This window comes from Myotis myotis, unplaced genomic scaffold (genome assembly GCF_014108235.1).
Source record: "Myotis myotis isolate mMyoMyo1 unplaced genomic scaffold, mMyoMyo1.p scaffold_m19_p_6, whole genome shotgun sequence".
Classification (NCBI taxonomy): Eukaryota; Metazoa; Chordata; class Mammalia; order Chiroptera; family Vespertilionidae; genus Myotis; species Myotis myotis.
The window spans coordinates 41,130,140-41,148,760 of NW_023416368.1; the positions used below are offsets into that span (position 1 = coordinate 41,130,140).

An 18,621-nucleotide genomic window follows, 5' to 3' on the forward strand; every position below is an offset into this window, starting at 1 on the left:
CCTCTCAAAGGCATACTGCAGAATATTAAATCCTTTAGGCCACATAGGCCTTTGTTAGGAAATGGCAGGTCAGTCCCTGAAGACTATAGTTAAATAGATTTGATTTTGCAACTTCTGGGACAATAGAGGAGGTATCATCCTCCCCTAGTAATTGTGAGAAATAAAATTGCATCAGGTAGAAATATAGTGTTTTATATGCATTAACCTACTACCGAATGTTCTGTTTGGCTTCCCTGGGATTCTAACTGCACGCTCCCTCATTCATAGGTGCCTTCGTCTTTGCGGTCACAGTCACAGACGCTGATATTGGACCCAATTCTGAACTGCATTACTCTCTGTCGGGTAGAAACTCTGAGAAATTTCACATTGACCCACTGCGGGGAGCTATCATGGCAGCCGGGCCGTTGAACGGAGCTTCAGAAGTGACATTCTCTGTCCATGTGAAAGACGGTGGCTCGTTTCCAAAGACAGATTCTACAACAGTGACTGTTAGGTTCGTGAACAAGGCCGATTTCCCCAAAGTGAGAGCCAAAGAACAAACTTTCATGTTTCCTGAGAACCAACCAGTTGGCACTCAGGTCACCACTGTTACGGGGTCCTCCCTGAGAGGAGAACCTTTGTCCTATTATATCGCAAGTGGGAATCTTGGCAGCACATTCCAGATTGATCAGTTAACAGGGCAGGTGTCCATTAGTCGGCCACTGGATTTTGAAAAGATGCAAAAATATGTTGTGTGGATAGAGGCCAGAGATGGAGGGTTCCCTCCTTTCTCCTCTTATGAGAAACTCGACATAGCTGTATTAGATGTCAACGACAATGCCCCAATTTTTAAGGAAGATCCATTTGTATCTGAGATATTGGAAAATCTTTCTCCTCGAAAAATACTTACTGTCTCAGCAACAGACAAGGACAGTGGACCCAATGGACAGTTAGATTATGATATTGTTAATGGCAACAAAGAACACAGTTTCAGCATCAATCATGCCACTGGCGAAATTAGAAGCATTCGGCCTCTAGACAGGGAAAAGGTATCTCAGTACGTGCTCACCGTAAAGTCCTCAGACAAAGGCTCCCCTTCTCAGAGCAGCTCAGTAGAAGTCATCATTCACATTTTAGATGAGAATGATAATGCCCCGAGGTTTTCTCAGATCTTTAGTGCCCATGTTTCTGAAAACTCCCCCTTAGGGTACACGGTTACACGTGTCACGACTTCTGATGAAGACACTGGCGTCAATGCAATCAGTAGATATTCTATAATGGACACAAGCCTTCCGTTTACCATTAATCCCAGCACAGGGGATATTGTCATTAGTAGACCTTTAAATAGAGAAGATACAGACCGTTACAGAATCCGCGTTTCTGCACATGATTCCGGGTGGACTGTAAGTACGGACGTCACGATTTTTGTGACAGATGTCAATGACAATGCTCCGAGATTTAGCAGGCCCTCCTATTATTTAGATTGCCCCGAACTTGCTGAAATCGGCTCCAAAGTGACTCAGGTGTCTGCCACCGATCCTGACGAGGGGTCAAATGGACAAGTGGTTTATTTTATAAAATCTCAGTCAGAGTACTTCAGGATTAATGCCACCACGGGAGAGATTTTCAATAAACAGATCTTAAAATACCAAAACATCAGTGGCTTCAGTAACGTGAACATCAACAGACACAGTTTTATAGTGACATCTTCAGATCGAGGCAATCCTTCCCTCCTCAGTGAGACAACCGTTACCATCAACATAGTGGACAGTAATGACAATGCACCCCAATTTCTTAAAAGTAAATATTTTACTCCAGTCACCAAAAACGTGAAAGTTGGTACAAAGTTAATCAAAGTTACTGCAGTAGACGATAAAGATTTCGGATTGAATTCTGAGGTGGAGTATTTCGTTTCCAGTGAAAATCACTTGGGGAAATTTAAGTTGGATAACAATACAGGGTGGATTTCAGTAGCATCTTCCCTCATCTCTGATTTGAATCAAAACTTTTTGATCACTGTCACTGCAAAGGATAAAGGAAACCCTCCACTTTCATCCCAAGCCACGGTTCAAATCATTGTCACTGAGGAAAACTACCACACTCCGGAATTCTCTCAAAGCCACATGAGCGCCACCATCCCGGAAAGCCACAGTGTCGGGGCCGTTGTCAGAACGGTTTCTGCAAGAGATAGAGACGCAGCGATGAATGGCCTGATTAGGTACAGCATTTCTTCTGGAAATGAAGAGGGCATTTTTGCCATCAATTCTTCCACCGGTGTATTGACACTCGCCAAAGCTCTTGATTACGAGCTCTGCCAGAAACATGAAATGACTATTAGTGCTACTGATGGCGGGTGGGTTGCAAGGACGGGTTACTGCAGTGTGACTGTCCACGTGCTCGATGTGAATGACAATTCTCCAGTGTTCCTCCCTGAGGAATATTTCCCCACTGTTTTGGAAAATGCCCCAAGCGGGACCACCGTTATCCACCTAAATGCAACCGATGCGGACTCTGGCACCAACGCTGTGATTGCATACACTGTTCAGTCATCTGACAGCGACCTCTTTGTCATTGACCCCAACACAGGCGTCCTCACCACTCAGGGCTTCTTGGATTTTGAAACCAAGCAGAGCTACCACCTTACTGTGAAAGCTTTCAATGTCCCCGATGAAGAAAGGTGCAGTTTTGCCACAGTTAATGTACAATTGAAAGGGACAAATGAATATGTGCCTCGTTTTGTTTCCAAACTCTACTATTTTGAAATTTCAGAAGCAGCTCCTAGAGGTACGATTGTTGGAGAGGTGTTTGCCAGTGACCGGGATTTGGGCGTGGATGGGGAGGTACATTATTTGATTTTTGGAAACAGTAGGAAGAAGGGTTTCCAGATCAATAAGAAGACTGGACAGATTTATGTTTCTGGACCTCTTGACAGAGAAAAAGAAGAAAGGGTATCTTTGAAGGTATTGGCCAAGAATTTTGGCAGCATTAGGGGTGCAGACATAGATGAGGTCACTGTAAATATCACTGTGCTCGATGCCAATGACCCACCCATTTTCAGTCTAAACATCTATAGTGTTCAGATCAGCGAAGGGGTCCCGACAGGAACTCACGTGACCTTTGTCAGTGCTTTTGACTCAGATTCAGTCCCCAGCTGGAGCAGGTTCTCTTACTTTATCGGGTCAGGGAATGAAAATGGTGCCTTTTCCATCAACCCGCAGACAGGACAGATCACTGTTACTGCAGAATTGGATCGAGAAACCCTCCCCATCTATAATCTGACCGTGTTGGCTGTTGATTCGGGGACACCCTCCGCTACAGGAAGTGCCTCTCTCTTAGTCACCCTGGAAGACATAAACGACAACGGGCCAATGCTGACCATCAGCGAAGGAGAAGTTATGGAAAACAAACGCCCAGGCACTCTGGTGATGACCCTTCAGTCCACCGACCCTGACCTCCCTCCCAATCAAGGCCCCTTTACCTATTACTTGCTGAGCACGGGTCCTGCCACCAACTATTTCAGTCTGAACACCGCTGGAGTGCTGAGCACCACCAGAGAGATCGACCGAGAGCAGATTGCAGACTTCTATCTGTCAGTGGTCACTCGGGATTCTGGTGTGCCTCAGATGTCTTCCACAGGGACCGTGCACATCACCGTGCTAGACCAAAATGACAATCCTTCCCAGTCTCGGACGGTGGAGATATTTGTTAATTATTATGGCAACGTGTTTCCTGGTGGGCTGTTGGGCTCCGTGAAGCCACAGGATCCGGACGTGTTGGACACCTTCCACTGCTCCCTGACCTCAGGGGTGACGAGCCTCTTCAGTGTTCCCAGGGGCACTTGTGATCTGCATTCCCAGCCACGGTCCACCGATGGCACGTTCGATCTGACCGTCCTCAGCAGCGACGGGGTTCACAGCACAGTCACCAGCAACATCCGTGTTTTCTTCGCTGGCTTTTCCAACGCCACTATAGACAGCAGCATCCTCCTGCGGCTCAGTGTCCCAACCGTGAAGGACTTCTTGACCAACCACTACCTTCACTTCCTGCGCATCGCCGGTTCTCAGCTCACGGGCCTGGGCACCGCAGTGCAGCTCTATGGGGCCTATGAAGAGAACAACAGGACATTTCTCTTCGCAGCCGTGAAGCGGGGCCATAATCAGTACGTGAATCCCAGCGGTGTGGCCACCTTCTTCGAAAGCATCAAAGAGATCCTTCTCCGGCAGAGTGGGGTGAAGGTGGAATCTGTGGATCACGACTCGTGTACCCACGGGCCGTGCCAGAACGGGGGGAGCTGCCTCCGAAGACTGGCGGTGAGCCCCGCGGTCAAGAGCCACGAGAGCCTTCCAGTCATCATCGTGGCCAACGAGCCGTTGCAGCCGTTCCTGTGCCAGTGTCTGCCGGGTTATGCTGGGAGCTGGTGTGAAGTCGACATAGATGAGTGTCTTCCATCTCCTTGCCACAATGGCGGGACCTGCCACAATCTGGTGGGAGGATTTTCATGCAGCTGCCCAGACGGCTTCACAGGGAGGGCCTGTGAGCGGGATATCAATGAGTGCCTGCCCAGTCCTTGTAAGAATGGTGCCGTCTGCCAGAATTTCCCGGGAAGCTTCCACTGTGTCTGCAAAACTGGATACACAGGTATGTAATGTTTGGCTCTTTTCACTAAGACTTTAGCCATATCAGGTAAGATATGATAGAAAGTAATGAATGTTTTTCATTTTTCATTTTTAAGTGATTTTTTTTTACGTAACAATGGGTATAAGCATTGAAAATGCTTTCAGCATTTCCCATTGGCCAGATACTGTTCTAAGCCTTTGACCTGTACTTATTTTATTTACTTCTGATAAGAAACCTATGCAGTAGGGATAATTATTTTTTATGGACGAGAAGACTGAAGTAGAGAGAAGTTAAGTCTGTTTCCTCAGGTGACTCAGTGAATTTGTTATAGAGTCGGGACCTAAGTGAATTCCAGACTTTCAGCTGACCTTCAGTTTCCCCATCTGTAAAATGGGAATAATCATGCTTACTATCTCTTAGGGTTGTTGTAATAAGTTAAAATACTGTTTGTAAAACACCTAGCCCCGAATCCACTCAGTAAGTAGCAATGACAATAAATAGTATTCGTGGAGGTGTTAGTGTAATAGTGGTGGTAAGAGCGGTGAGCCACAGAATCACTAAGAAGACAAGAAACCTCAGTGGCACAAGGTAAGTGTGAGTCTTACCAGAGTTGTAGTCTTAGGATCATGAATAATAGGGCTATATACATGTTATGAGTTCAGGATTTCTAAAGAAAAAAAAAAACTACACTCCTCTACCCCTCCTTTACCCTCGCCCCTCTCTTCCCCCTTACCCCATCTCAAAAAAGTTGCTTCTTCTCCTGGGAATTTAACAATAAAGATTGTTACTTCCCATTTTAGTGTAACAGACTCCTTCACACTTAGATTTAGAGTGAGTTTACACATAGCCTGAACATGGAGAAAGTGTGAATGCATTTGATAGGTGACAGGGATCAGGGAAAGTCCCATGGGCGTGAGCCAGGGCACCATATGCGGATTTCAGCATAAATGGGGCTGACTTCGTGATTGGTCGTGGAGCTAGCCCTTTCCCATTGCTTCTCTCTAGTTTGCTTCACAGGGGGGGATGGTGTTATAAAACGCAGCAGGTAAACAGAATTAGTTCATAGCCCCTTTAACCTTTCCCACTCGCTTTCACACATCTGGAGGCATTTTAGCTGTGGTGTAAGCCAGCCCTGACATTTCAGGGAGGAGGAGATTGTCCATTCATCACTCTTATGTTATTTGACAGTCTAAATAGGATATTTTTCCAGATCTATAAAGTTAGGTACAGCTTGTGCACAGTCATTTTACTATGAAACTTGGCAAACGTTTGCATTCATGACAATGGGAGTGATAACTAAGAGTCACTCTCTTAAAATCATAGCAGTCATATATTAAGTTGTCAGTGACCACGAGACCAGGAAACCACTGTGATATGAAGTGAAATTTTCTGAGATACTGAGGAGTAAGTGGTTCATATGAACAAGAGAAGGTAAAAGCCTCGATTCTTATTTTGATTTTATTTCCCAGAGGGGAATTAGACAGTTTACCTTAAGTGATACATTACCCTACTACAGTGTTAAAAACAGGCTTCTAGTAGCTGAAATGCTTCTTATTTCTGCAGAAAATAAGAATGTATGTGTAAGCTTCTCATGGAGATTACATATGTCATTATACATGATCGCCTGCAGCCTCACTGAGATGTCTTTGTATGTGCTTTAAAATACAAAGGCAGCCCAGCCGGTGTGGCTCAGTAGTTGAGCATGGACCTATGAACCAGGAGTTCATTCACGGTTCGATTCCTGATCAGAGCACATGCCCGGGTTGCGGGCCCAATCCCCAGTATAGGGCATGCAGGAGGCAGCCAATCAATGATTCTTTCTCATCATTGATGCTTCCATTTCTCTCTCCCTTCCTCTCTGAAATCAATAAAAATAAAAATATGTATATAAAGGCAAACAGTTTTTTCCTCTTTGCTTTTCTCAGTAGCAGCCCTTATTAAACATGATATTTTTGCATTGTTTTCATATAAAAGACATACTGCTGCTTGATCAGAATATTTAGATTAACTGTCTTCCTAGTGCATTTTACACTAAGAGGAAACATTTACATAGTGTACAAAAAACAGCTACTTTCTGCTAAAATAATTAAAAGCTTGTAAGCATAAATATTCAGAATAAGTAGCATATATGTATTATGGAATTATATTTTTAACAAAATTAATTTAGACATAAATAGGCTTTGATAGTTGCACATAATCTCCCTTCTCTGTAAATATGACATGCAAAAATTCTTGTGGTGATCTAATATATACATGTATTTCATATATGTGTATATAATATTAAAGCATACATGAACTATAGGATATCAGGAATCATCCTACCCTCATAGGTTGGCCGAATTGAACAGGTGAGAATAAATGTAGCTCAGCTCTACATAATCTAACATTCAAATGTACTATCAGCACAAGTGAAACTCCAATATGCATCCTGTTGTAAAGACCATAGGCGACCACCATAGATTCAATTTGAGTTCAGCAATTCATCACACCTACCTCTGAACATGAACACATTCGCTAAATTTCTTCAGTAAGCTCACTGTAACCTTGGAAATTCCATGCATGCCCTCCCTAGCCTGTTGTTATGCATTCATTTCCGTCGTCCACAATTCCCATTCTCAGGTGCTTAGAGTGTACACTTCCAGAAGCACGATTCTTCTACCTGTGAGAAATAATGTATAGCAACACAGTTAACTGATGGACGTCCAAGCAGTGAGATCAGTTTATTCTTCTAAGCAGCTAACAGTTAACATGTGACGGTTAATGAATGTTAATAGGAAAAGCTCCTTGAGTTCCAAAGACATGGATGCCTTTCTTTGTGCAAACTCGTCAGTCTCTTCCAAGCCTCAAGGCACTGACAAATATTGTTAACTGGCTTGCAGCAGTAATTAAGTTAATGATCCAAGATTGTGTTTCATGGTGCTTCAACACATCAAGTTATTTTTGCCAGAAGCGTGTTAGTGTAATTCAAACTGCTGCATTCCCTGATAATCACCATGCCATTAACACTAGAGCGGAAGTAGATGCAAAATAATACGGATTGTATTGCTGACTTTAGTTGGGTGAGTGAGCATGCATGAATCTTCCAAACCTGAGACATAGGCATTTATGAGATTTCTTTTGATTTGAAGTAAAATTATAACATCTTTCCCTCACATTAAAAAAAAAAAAAGGCTTTTTTGAATAATTTAAGTGGAGTTTTCAAATTGTATCTTTAAATCTCCATTTCTAGTATGGAAATCACTTTCAAATTTACTAATTGTAAAAAACAATTTGTAAGACAGTTTGCCGATTAAATGGAGTACTCAAATGAAATTTTTGAATGGTAAATAATTTACATACTCTAACACCCTACAAATAAGACTATTTTCCCCAAACGTAATTATTAATTCATTTATTTGACTCCTACCAAAGTCATTTCTTGCATTTTTATAATTATCTACCAAAGAAAAATAAGAAAATAAAACACTTTTAAGTTAAAAGTTGAACTTTTTTTCTCTTATAATGTCTATTTATATTGTTATATCTGCAAAAAAAAATCAGATTTTGTTGAGGATTTATTTTAACTTCATTCTCAAACCACTCCTTTGGTTCCCCTTTGTCCCCACATTTCCAGTCTTCACAAAGGGAAGTCTGTAATTTTGTAAGCCACGCATGTTTTCACAAAATAAAGGTGTTACTGACCACATCTATAAAATATATTAATCTATGTATTCAATACATGCTACTTGTAATGCAACTCTAAAAGGATTTTCAAAAAAAGAACATGAAACCTTACTGAGTCCAGCAACACATGGGACAGTTACATATGCTCTTATAGTGGGGAAAAGTGGTAGAAGTTGTGACTTTCCTCATGGCAAATAAATAATCAAAAGGATAGCCAGTAAGTCCTATTTATTCTCTATGGGGCAATACTGATGCTTAATTAAGAAAAAGAATCCCCTTCTTTAGAATAATCTGTCTCACATCCGGTTGGAAAACGCCATAGGAGAGAGTTCTCTATGACACAGCATGTCTCTGGTGTGATGTTTGGACAGGCTTAGGTAACACTGTCCTGCCTGTAACACGTGACTACAATACTTAAAGCATAACTTCTGTGCTTCTGTATTGGTAACTTGTTTATGCTCGTTACTTCCCCTTAGAATAGGAAGGCGTTCTGAAACTGTGAGTGTTTTGCCTTGTAAGGAGGTTCCCAGTGTTATTTATAAAAGGAAAAATGTTGTGTTTACGACCCCATGAAGTAGAGCAACATTTCTGTTAGCAGTGTCATGAGGCCTGACTCACACTTGTCATTTCAGACCAGGACGATGTGGCCACATACCCACGCCACAAAAACATAAGTAAATTAAACAGAAACGTTGACTGTGTTTTAAGCAGTTATTATGATGAAGTGGATTGTCGGTGCTCAACATGAAGTCTAATTGTGCACATAAAACTTACATGTCTTCATGAGACAGTTAATAAAAGCATTAGTGCAGTCATGCTTTACAGAAACAAACTCTATTTAATTAGATAAATAGTGAAACCCTCCTTCCTGTCAATGAATGGAAATTAAGAAATCGATAACATCACATTGTTTCTTAGAACCAGAAAATTAGAAACTCTTCTATTATACATGAAATGCATCTATTAATAACATGTAATTGATCAGAGTGTAAGTTGGTGGTATTAAAACACATTTAAGTTTACATAGGAAAAGAATACCACAACAAAAACAAGTGGGATAGGCCTTATACCCTAAATTTTGCCGATAAAGTGATCAACTATTCAGTTATAACTTGTGAAGCCTGGATCTGAGAGCTGACCTACACTGGTCTGGGCTGTAGTTTTATCATTTCTTTGGTGGATATTAGCTTCCAAAGACCTCTTCTCCTTCACCTGTGAATGTAAATATTTGCTGTTGAGTGCATCATTTCCCCCATTAAAATAGAAACACTTGCCTGTTTTCTTGACTGCAATACCTCCATCCTCTGGCATGTCTGGTTCATAATAGGCACTCAGTCAAAATTAGTTGATTCAGCTTGACAAGATGATAAATGAGAATAGTCTCTGTAAACTGAAAAATGTGCCGGTTAGATATTATTGGTTTTGAAAAAAGTCAAAGTATTCATAATCCATGGTCGAGAATAAATATTGATAAATATTTGAAAATGTATTTGGTGTGTTTTCTTAGGTCTCATTCTGTTGTACATCAGGTAGGCGTGCATTAAGTTAAGGGATATTTCTTGAGAGTGAACAGATGGTAGTTCAATAAAGAAGCTAAATGGGATTGATTACTTTGAACAAATCTGAGCCAAGGACATCTCCACAGTGAAACTTATCCTGTAAAAGTTTCACCTCTTCAGTTATAAAGTGTGAAAAATATAGCAACATTGAAAAAAATTAGTGGAAACATCTAAATTTCTTAACCATTTATGATTTCCTAAATACCTAAAAACACTATTTATTTCAAGATGTATGTGTAATTTTTTTCTAAATATTATAATGCATATCTTTACAATAGGATGATTAAATAAGCTTTTGAAATCTCAGATAATATTTCAATTTCCCCAATCAAGTAGTATGGTATTATATTTCTTTTCTTTAAGATATAATCTCTCAGGAGAGATTTCTATATATGGTTATGCAGTGGTGGTGTTAATATATTTAAGCGTAAGATTTTTTAAATGAGCTTGATGTTTTTCAGGGAAAATGTGTGAATCTTCAGTCAACTACTGTGAATGCAACCCCTGCTTTAATGGTGGTTCCTGCCAAAGTGGTGTGGATTCCTACTATTGCCACTGTCCATTTGGTGAGTATAGCTCTGCTGGCCATATAAAATGTTAATCTATTTTGGCTCACAGTGTAGCAATTTTGTTTTATTCTGGCCCTGAGTGATTAAGACAATATGAAATGTTTTACACAGGAGATTTTGACAAAATAAAATCTCAAAGGTTTAATATTCTTAAAAGTTAATTATGGAAATCCCATTGAATATATTGCTTTGATCATTACTAGAAAAATAATCAACTGAAGATAATTGAATTTGATGTTGTGTTCTCAGGACATTTCGCCTCAATACTTATAGCTGTCTTCTTTTCAGCCTAGAACCGATCATGTAAAAAATCTTTCAGGCACTATTTGACATCATTCTCTATTTCAAATCTTTAAAAATAATCCTTCAAAATGATTTTTGTTTTGTTTTGCTTTTGATTTTTACATTAATTCAAACAGTTGTATGAGAAGGATTTATAGGCATTTTGTAGATAGTATCAACATAACTAATCAAAATTCAGGCTAATGTATTCTTTTGAGGAAGAAAGTTGTTGCAGTTTTTTTTGTACACGTACTTATATATTCACCACAGTGACATGAATGGAAAGATTCCTTCCAGGTGTCACTCAAATGTTGCCAGGCACTGAGACAGCCAAGGACTATGAGACAAGCTTTGGAGGAAGCTTTCATTTGAGCATGGTTTGTGATCATTACATCAATTAAAAAAAATATATATATTGATTTTTAGAGAAATGGGAAGGGAAAGGGATAGAGAGATAGAAACACCGATGAGAAAGAAACATTGATCAGCTGCTTCCTGCACGCCCCCTACTGGGGATCAAGTCTGCAACCCGGTCATGTGCCCTGACCAGGAATCAAACCAGTGACCTCTTGGTTTATGAGTCAACGCTCAACCACTGAGCCACACCAGCTGGGCCATTCCATCAGTTTAAAGGTTGACTTAACTCACACTATAGTATTCATCTCCAGATGTCTTGCAGTAGTTAGAGACCCTCCATAAGCAAAAGAGGAGAAGGATGTTTTCTGGTTTTCCTTGAACATATTACTGTGGACCTAAAAAGTGAATTCTAATCTATAGTACAGAATAGAACTGAAAAATAAACTGAGGTTTCTAGTAGCCAGTGAAATATACTGCTAATTGGTTTTCAAATAAGTCCACAACTCCATCTAGTTTTTATACAGCACAACAATAGAATTATAAAGAAAAACAAAATATAAAAATACCTTATTGTGAGCCATGCATTTTAGCAATGGTTCTGAGTCCCAGACATTGAGGGTTTTGTCTAAGGTCAAAAAACAAAATCAAAACACAATTATTCCAAAATGATATAGAGACTAGAAAATTTTATTTTCAATCCAGCATGACATTCACAGTATCCCTCCTTTTTAAAATGTATGTGAGATTCTCACAAACAATGTTCATGGTACACGGAATGGTAGATCAAGGTCAAAATAACCACAACTTCAGATCTACAACTTCTTTCTTTCAGTGATGTTTTATAATCCTTAGAGGGTGTTGCTTCTGCTCATAACCACATTCAGGTTTCATGGTTTAACTTAAGTTTTGGAATAAAAGATAAGGGGATTGGAGTGGAAAATCAAAAAATGATTTCAAGTGACTGAACAAAGGTTGTTTACATTTTTAGAGATTCCTCTGCATTCCAATCACAAATATGAGGATTTAAGGTAATTGATACTAAATGGGAATAAACTGTTGCTGCCATGTAGCTGATACAACAGTCACTGCCTATTGGGTGGAAGTATTTGGGGCCTTCACCCAGGGAAAGGGGACTAGTACAACCGCTAAGTTAAAATAGAGACGGATCATATGTGGCTGGCAGTACAAATTTCTTTCCCTGTTCCTAACAGTGGCAAACAAAAAAAATTATTTAAACTTAAATATTGCCAGACAACAACAGAAGCACTTACAAAACAAAACAACAAAACCTTGAAACAGTAATACATGATTACAGACCGAGAGAATTGAAAGGAAAAGTATTTCCCTTTTCAAATTGAATGTGGGTGAAACATACAAATAAAAATGGCAGATGGAATGCCTCAAACAAATAGCTGGAGATCATTACACATGCATCCTATAAAACAACATCTTGACCATAATTTCGAAGTTGGAAAAAAATTTGCACTGTTTACCTTCTCAACAGTGAAAGATTTGTTTGGATTTGATTTTTTTTTTTAATTTAGATTTTTTTAGATTTAGATTTTAGAAAAAAACAACAACATAAAATGCTTAAGATTTGCCTTAGCCAGTTTGGCTCAGTAGATAGAGCATCAGCCTGCGGACTGAAGGGTCCCAGGTTCGGTTCTGGCCAAGGGCATATGTCCAGGTTGCAGGCTCAATCCCCAGTGTGGAGCATGCAGGAGGCAGCCAATCAGTGATTCTCCCTCATCATTGATGTTTCTATCTCTCTCTCTCCCTCTCCCTTCCTCTCTGAAGTAAATAAAGAAATATATTTTTAAAAAATGCTTAAGACTTTTATAAAGAGAGCCTGTATAATTGTATATGTATAACTTCATATACATACACACACACAAAAAAAATCCCATATTAGAGTAATTTTAGTACTCTTGACTTTTATGAAGTTTATTTTGTGGCATTTCAGATGGAAGGCAATTTTTAAATCCTCAACTTTTCAACTTTTATATTTTCAAAATAGAAATTTACTTTTTTCTAGAAACTATATCAAAACTCCTTAAAAAGAAAAATATATATTCCATGAAGAAATATGTTTATATTTGAATATACAGTATTGATTTCAGTTAAAATGTAGAACATGTTTCTGGGATCTGTATACTTTCTATAAATGTGAAAATACAATTTAAGCACATTTTCACAGATTTATTAAAATTTAATCAGAAGAGACCTGAGGAAATACATAGTGAAGATTTCTGCAATAATCTATTTAATTTGTATGCTTTATCTTTGCTCTTTCTTTAACTTTGGCTACTCCTTCTGCAAATATAAGGTATATGTAATATAATAAATGTTTAATATAAATAAATTGTAAAATCTTATTGTATGTGAGTATAAATTATAGATACAACATAAAATATAAATACTATATGATAGAATGATATATTTATAATATAAATAATGTATACCATATATAATATATGATTTATAATATGTAACTCAAATATTTCTTTCCTTTTTTTAAACTTTAGTTAATAAAAATAAATTATTTATATTTCTACTCATTTACAATGAATGTGATTACAGAAAAAGAAAAGATAGTAGACACATGATTTTATAGCAGCTACTAGGCTGTTTTGATTTAAAGAACATTTGGATAAAAAATGTGGTTCAGCTAAACAACTAGACAATCAGGAGATCTGGTCTTCAGTGTTGGCTCTGACTCCCATGGTTCTGTGGCCTTGGGCGATTTTTAAATATTCTGTAAAATGATGGCATTGGTTCCTTCTGGTTGAACAATTCCCTGACTCTCAATGTAACACATTTATAAGAGATGTGCAGCCAAAATGAAGGAATGAAACCTCTGCAAGTTAATAAGAGTCATGCTGTATTGGCATGGGTTAATTTTCCAATCATTTGCTACAGTCTACTAATATTTGTGGGAAAAGAATTTTGGCATAGCATTGTAACATCAATAAAACTCATTTTTCAAGTTTGAAAAAGAACCAGCACAAACAAATGGGAATGCTTGATTTTGGAAAAAACAGAAAACTATTTCCAAGGAGCCTGGTATAAATCATGCCCAGAGTGGGTATGAAACAAGAAAGAAATAAAAACTAAGACAGTTATTTTCCTAAAAGCAGTGGTTCTCTTCTGTAATTTGTGACCCTTAAAAATACCACAGGTACAGGGACTGGTTTTTTTTAGTCAAAACAAAATTTACCATGCTCAATTGAATTAAAATTGTTTTTAAGAATTTATGAGATAGGAGAAAGAAAGAATTATATATTATAGAGAAAGTACCTTGTTTGAAAATTGCAGCATATGAAACTTTCAAAAGATTGACCAACTAATTTTGAAAGCTTTCCAGGAAAGAATCTTTTCAGACATACTTCATTCCACTAATCCTAATTTTTAGAAATGGGGCATACTTAAATGTTCCCTAATTGGCCAAAGAAAAGCATTTAAACCACTTTATCATCTGTTATATGTTTTAAAGATCATGGATTCATTCTATTTCAATTTAGTTTAGATAGTATTCTTTGGAGAATAAGAAAAAATGTAAGTATGACTAATTTTTGTATTTTAATCAAAGCTTTTTAGTAAAATTCACTGGAATTTGATGTGTCGATTTTTCAATTTTTTCTGTCTACAGGTGTCTTTGGAAAACACTGCGAGTTGAATAGTTATGGATTTGAGGAGTTATCTTACATGGAATTTCCCAGCTTGGACCCCAATAACAACTATATTTATGTCAAATTTGCAACGATTAAAAGTCATGCTTTATTGCTTTACAACTATGACAACCAGACAGGGGACCGGGCTGAATTTTTGGCTCTCGAAATTGCTGAAGAGAGACTAAGATTCTCTTACAATTTAGGCAGCGGTACATATAAACTCACCACCATGAAGAAGGTGTCAGACGGACATTTTCACACTGTGATTGCCAGGAGAGCAGGAATGGTAAGGCGCTGATGATTTTCTGATATGAACAGTCACTCTAATAGGGGATAGTAGGTAGCACCCTCATCCCAATTCTCAGAACGTAGGTAAGATAACTCTGTAGCTAAGGCGTTGTCAGTGGGCTCTTATGTGGAATGGATGATTTTGCCTCTTGACCTCCAAGGTCCCTTTAAACTTCATGAACTTTGATTGAGTCACACAAGGGCTTGGAAGCAAGAGAGAGAAAAAAAGGAAAAAGGTACTATGAGGTATGCCCAAAGGGAAGGGAGAGCAAAAGAATTCTTTCAGTCTGTTTGTAATATGTAGCCATAGTCATCAGGGCTTGAATAATACTAAATGTGGAGAAAAAACACTTGTCATTGTGACTTCGGTCAGTGGAAAAATGTCTCCATATTTCAGAAAACATCCAAAATAAGGCCCCTACTGGATTTTGAATCTGTTTTCTACAGTTTAGAAGGACTCTGTTGGAAACTGGCAAAATCATTAACTTCTCAGCTTGAATCATTTCATTGACAGGACAGAAACTTCTCAATTTATAGCAGTACTGGTAGAAAAATTCAGTAATAAAGAAGGTGCATTAACTCTGAAGATTAAATTACATGAGCTACTATTCAAATAAAACTTTCCCTCAGGTATTTTCTCTTTGAGTTGTATCACCAAGCTTTTAGAAAATAAAAATATATATTAAATAATAAGTTTGACTAAAATATGATACCATTATCTAAGTTGTTTTTTCTAGTTGAGGCATTCATGAATATCCAGTGATACTCCTGAATTTATTATTGCTTTAGGGATCGCTGGAATTGTTGGATACTTTGCATTGTATATGCAGAGAGAGATGTGTTAATGTTTTGTTGTGTTTTTTGTTTTTCTTGTTTGTTTTTGTTTTTTAGAAATAAATGAAATAGTCTACATGAGCAACCTAAATTGTTCCATGAAACCTAATACTGCCTTTGAGATTAATATCACTCAATTTTATAGAACCTTGGGAAATTATTAATTATTGAAAGAGTTAGCTAAATGGGACATTAAAAAAAAAGTCTTGACATAGAATTGGAAGTGTAAATGTTTCCTATAGTGTTATTATTTATTATGATTTCCTTGAAAAGGTGGCAAGAAAAAAACTTACATGGCTTGTGAGAGTTCATTGTATGGAGCTTATAATAAGTTAAAACAATTAACTGATAGAAATAATTTAAAATACTTTAGTAATATTTGATGCACAATAAACTATACATTGACCCCATTCATTGTTTCTGAAATGTAAGGTATTTAAGATATGCCTTTACAAGCCTCTCATCTAAGTACACGTTTTATGGACAATTCCTCAAATCATATGTAATATTGATAAAAATGGGATATTAAGGAAATGAATAATTTCTATACATAATGAAAGTGACTTGATTCGGGAAGACTGAAAACCAGATAGATACTTTTGCATGTAAGAGCAATGTTGGTCAACTTGCTGGACCTCCATGTGTTGCTTCTTACACTTGCCCTGCTGTTAAAATTAAACTCAAATGATAACCATTCTTATAAATTAATATTTGCATAGACAGTTGAGCCTTGAACAACATGGGTTTGAATTGTGTGCATCCACTTATATGTGGATTTCTTTCAATAAATATCTGTACTGTTTGATCCAGGATCAGGAGGTAGAGGGCTGACAGCACTCATTGGTCTTTGCCACTTTATCTAGAGAGCATACACCTAACTTGGTATCTACAGGGGGTCCTGAATTAACAGATAAAGAGGGACAACTTAAGTTTTTGGAAGTCAACAGTTATATGCAGATTTTCAACCTCATACTCTTTATAAATAATGATTCTTATAATTGAAAAAAGCATCTAATTTATTTCTGTACATTATCTCAAAAATTTAACTTTAATGCATGTATTACAATATTCTTAGGTTTCTATAATAGTATGTACATTGTACTTTCAAAATCTCTTTGTACATATGTATGAATTATTGGAAGAAGACTTTAAAAAATCAGAAATATAATGTGTGTGTTTTTCATTTGCTAGACTAGTTGGCTAGTAGAATAAACAGGCTTATCACTATTGTAACTCCAGGAAGCTGTCTCAGACCCACTGTATAATATCTAAGAGATGTTTATGGCATTTTGATTCTTTCATCTATAAAAAAGAAGCCTGGAGAAGGTTTTTTAAAGCACCTTCCCACCCCTTATATTAATTCCTTCACGATTTAGTTTTAGGCATATCAAAGAAATATGTGTCTATAACTTACTATTGTATTGTATTTATTATGCTGAATCAATATGTTATCACAATTTTAAAATCATGTCCACATCGAAACCAGCCCCGGGCAGTGTTGGCTGGAAAGGACACTGGGGGCAGTAGCACCCGGCTGAACGCTTCCTTCTCTTGCTGTACAGGCAGCTTCCTTAACTGTGGACTCTTGTTCTGAGAACCAAGAACCAGGATACTGCACTGTCAGTAACGTGGCCATCTCAGATGACTGGTACGTACAACTGTTAGTTTGATCTTTACCATTACTTGACATTAAAAAGGAAATTACACAATTGAAAGTAATTTTATTATGCAAAGTATTACATCAAAATTTAAGGTATTTCATCCTCTCCAAAGAGATTTTTGTGCTACAAAATAAAAAGTTAATAAATAGTGTACAAAATTTGTTTTTAAAAAGAAGGTGTGAAATGAAGTGGCCAGGATGAGAAAGGAAAGATGCGCATAGCCTAGACTCTAAGAATCCTGGTGAAATAGTTGCATGTGACTTGGGTCCTGAAAGGCTAGAATAAGGGCTCCACCCCTTTTAGACACAGTCTCTGAATGTTGTATGTGACAAGTAGTGACAGATATTTATCAATAGCACTTCAAAGTGGAACACATCATGACCCTATCTAAAACATAAGTAACTTTAGTAGAAATAGTAACAAACAGAAAAATAAACAGTGTCACATAATCCATTGCAGTAATCAACTTATTGGCATTCCTTATCATCTCTGTAGTGAAGGGAAAGTGTAATCTGACATTAACATTAGAGTTGTCCCTACTCCTAATGCATTTTATATTCTTTCTGATAGTGTGCTCCTTGCTAATTCAACATAGTTATATACATCCCACTTGACTATCTGCAAATACCATTTCTATAAGTTGTATTATTATTCAGACCTTAAATAATCCTGTAGGTACCTGTCTGGTGGATATTACCTACACTTCGGTAATGTTTTCCACTCAAATTTACCATCCTATAACACCTGCCAGAAAAAGTTATCTTCACATTTTTTTTAAATGAAACCTGCTAAAATCTACCATGTCGGTACTAACATACTTTTCTTTCTTATGAAGGACTCTTGACGTTCAGCCAAATCGAGTCACAGTTGGAGGCATCAGATCACTAGACCCAGTTCTTCAGAGGAGAGGACACGTGGAAAGCCATGATTTCATCGGATGCATCATGGAGTTTGCAGTGAATGGAAGGCCCCTGGAACCCAGCCAAGCTCTGGCTGCTCAAGGCATCCTAGACCAGTATGGCAATTTTATTTCTTACCCTTTTAAAGAAAATGCAAAAAGTGTATGATAATTGACCATCAAATTATGAAATTGCTGTGTCCAAAGCCCTAAAAGTATGCATTATTCTGTATCTTCATGATC

General features: G+C 37.8%; 1 protein-coding gene across 1 annotated transcript in view; it reads left to right on the forward strand.

Annotated features, from left to right (window-relative positions):
- The window catches only part of FAT4 (FAT atypical cadherin 4), a 159,637-nt gene that overhangs the window by 121,537 nt on the left and 19,479 nt on the right, over positions 1-18,621 (forward strand). Inside the window, exons 9-13 of the mRNA XM_036313839.1 lie at positions 268-4,617; positions 10,280-10,384; positions 14,676-14,983; positions 17,382-17,467; positions 18,316-18,495. Coding sequence (XP_036169732.1) covers positions 268-4,617; positions 10,280-10,384; positions 14,676-14,983; positions 17,382-17,467; positions 18,316-18,495 — 5,029 coding nt within the window. The remainder of the gene's footprint in view (positions 1-267; positions 4,618-10,279; positions 10,385-14,675; positions 14,984-17,381; positions 17,468-18,315; positions 18,496-18,621) is intronic.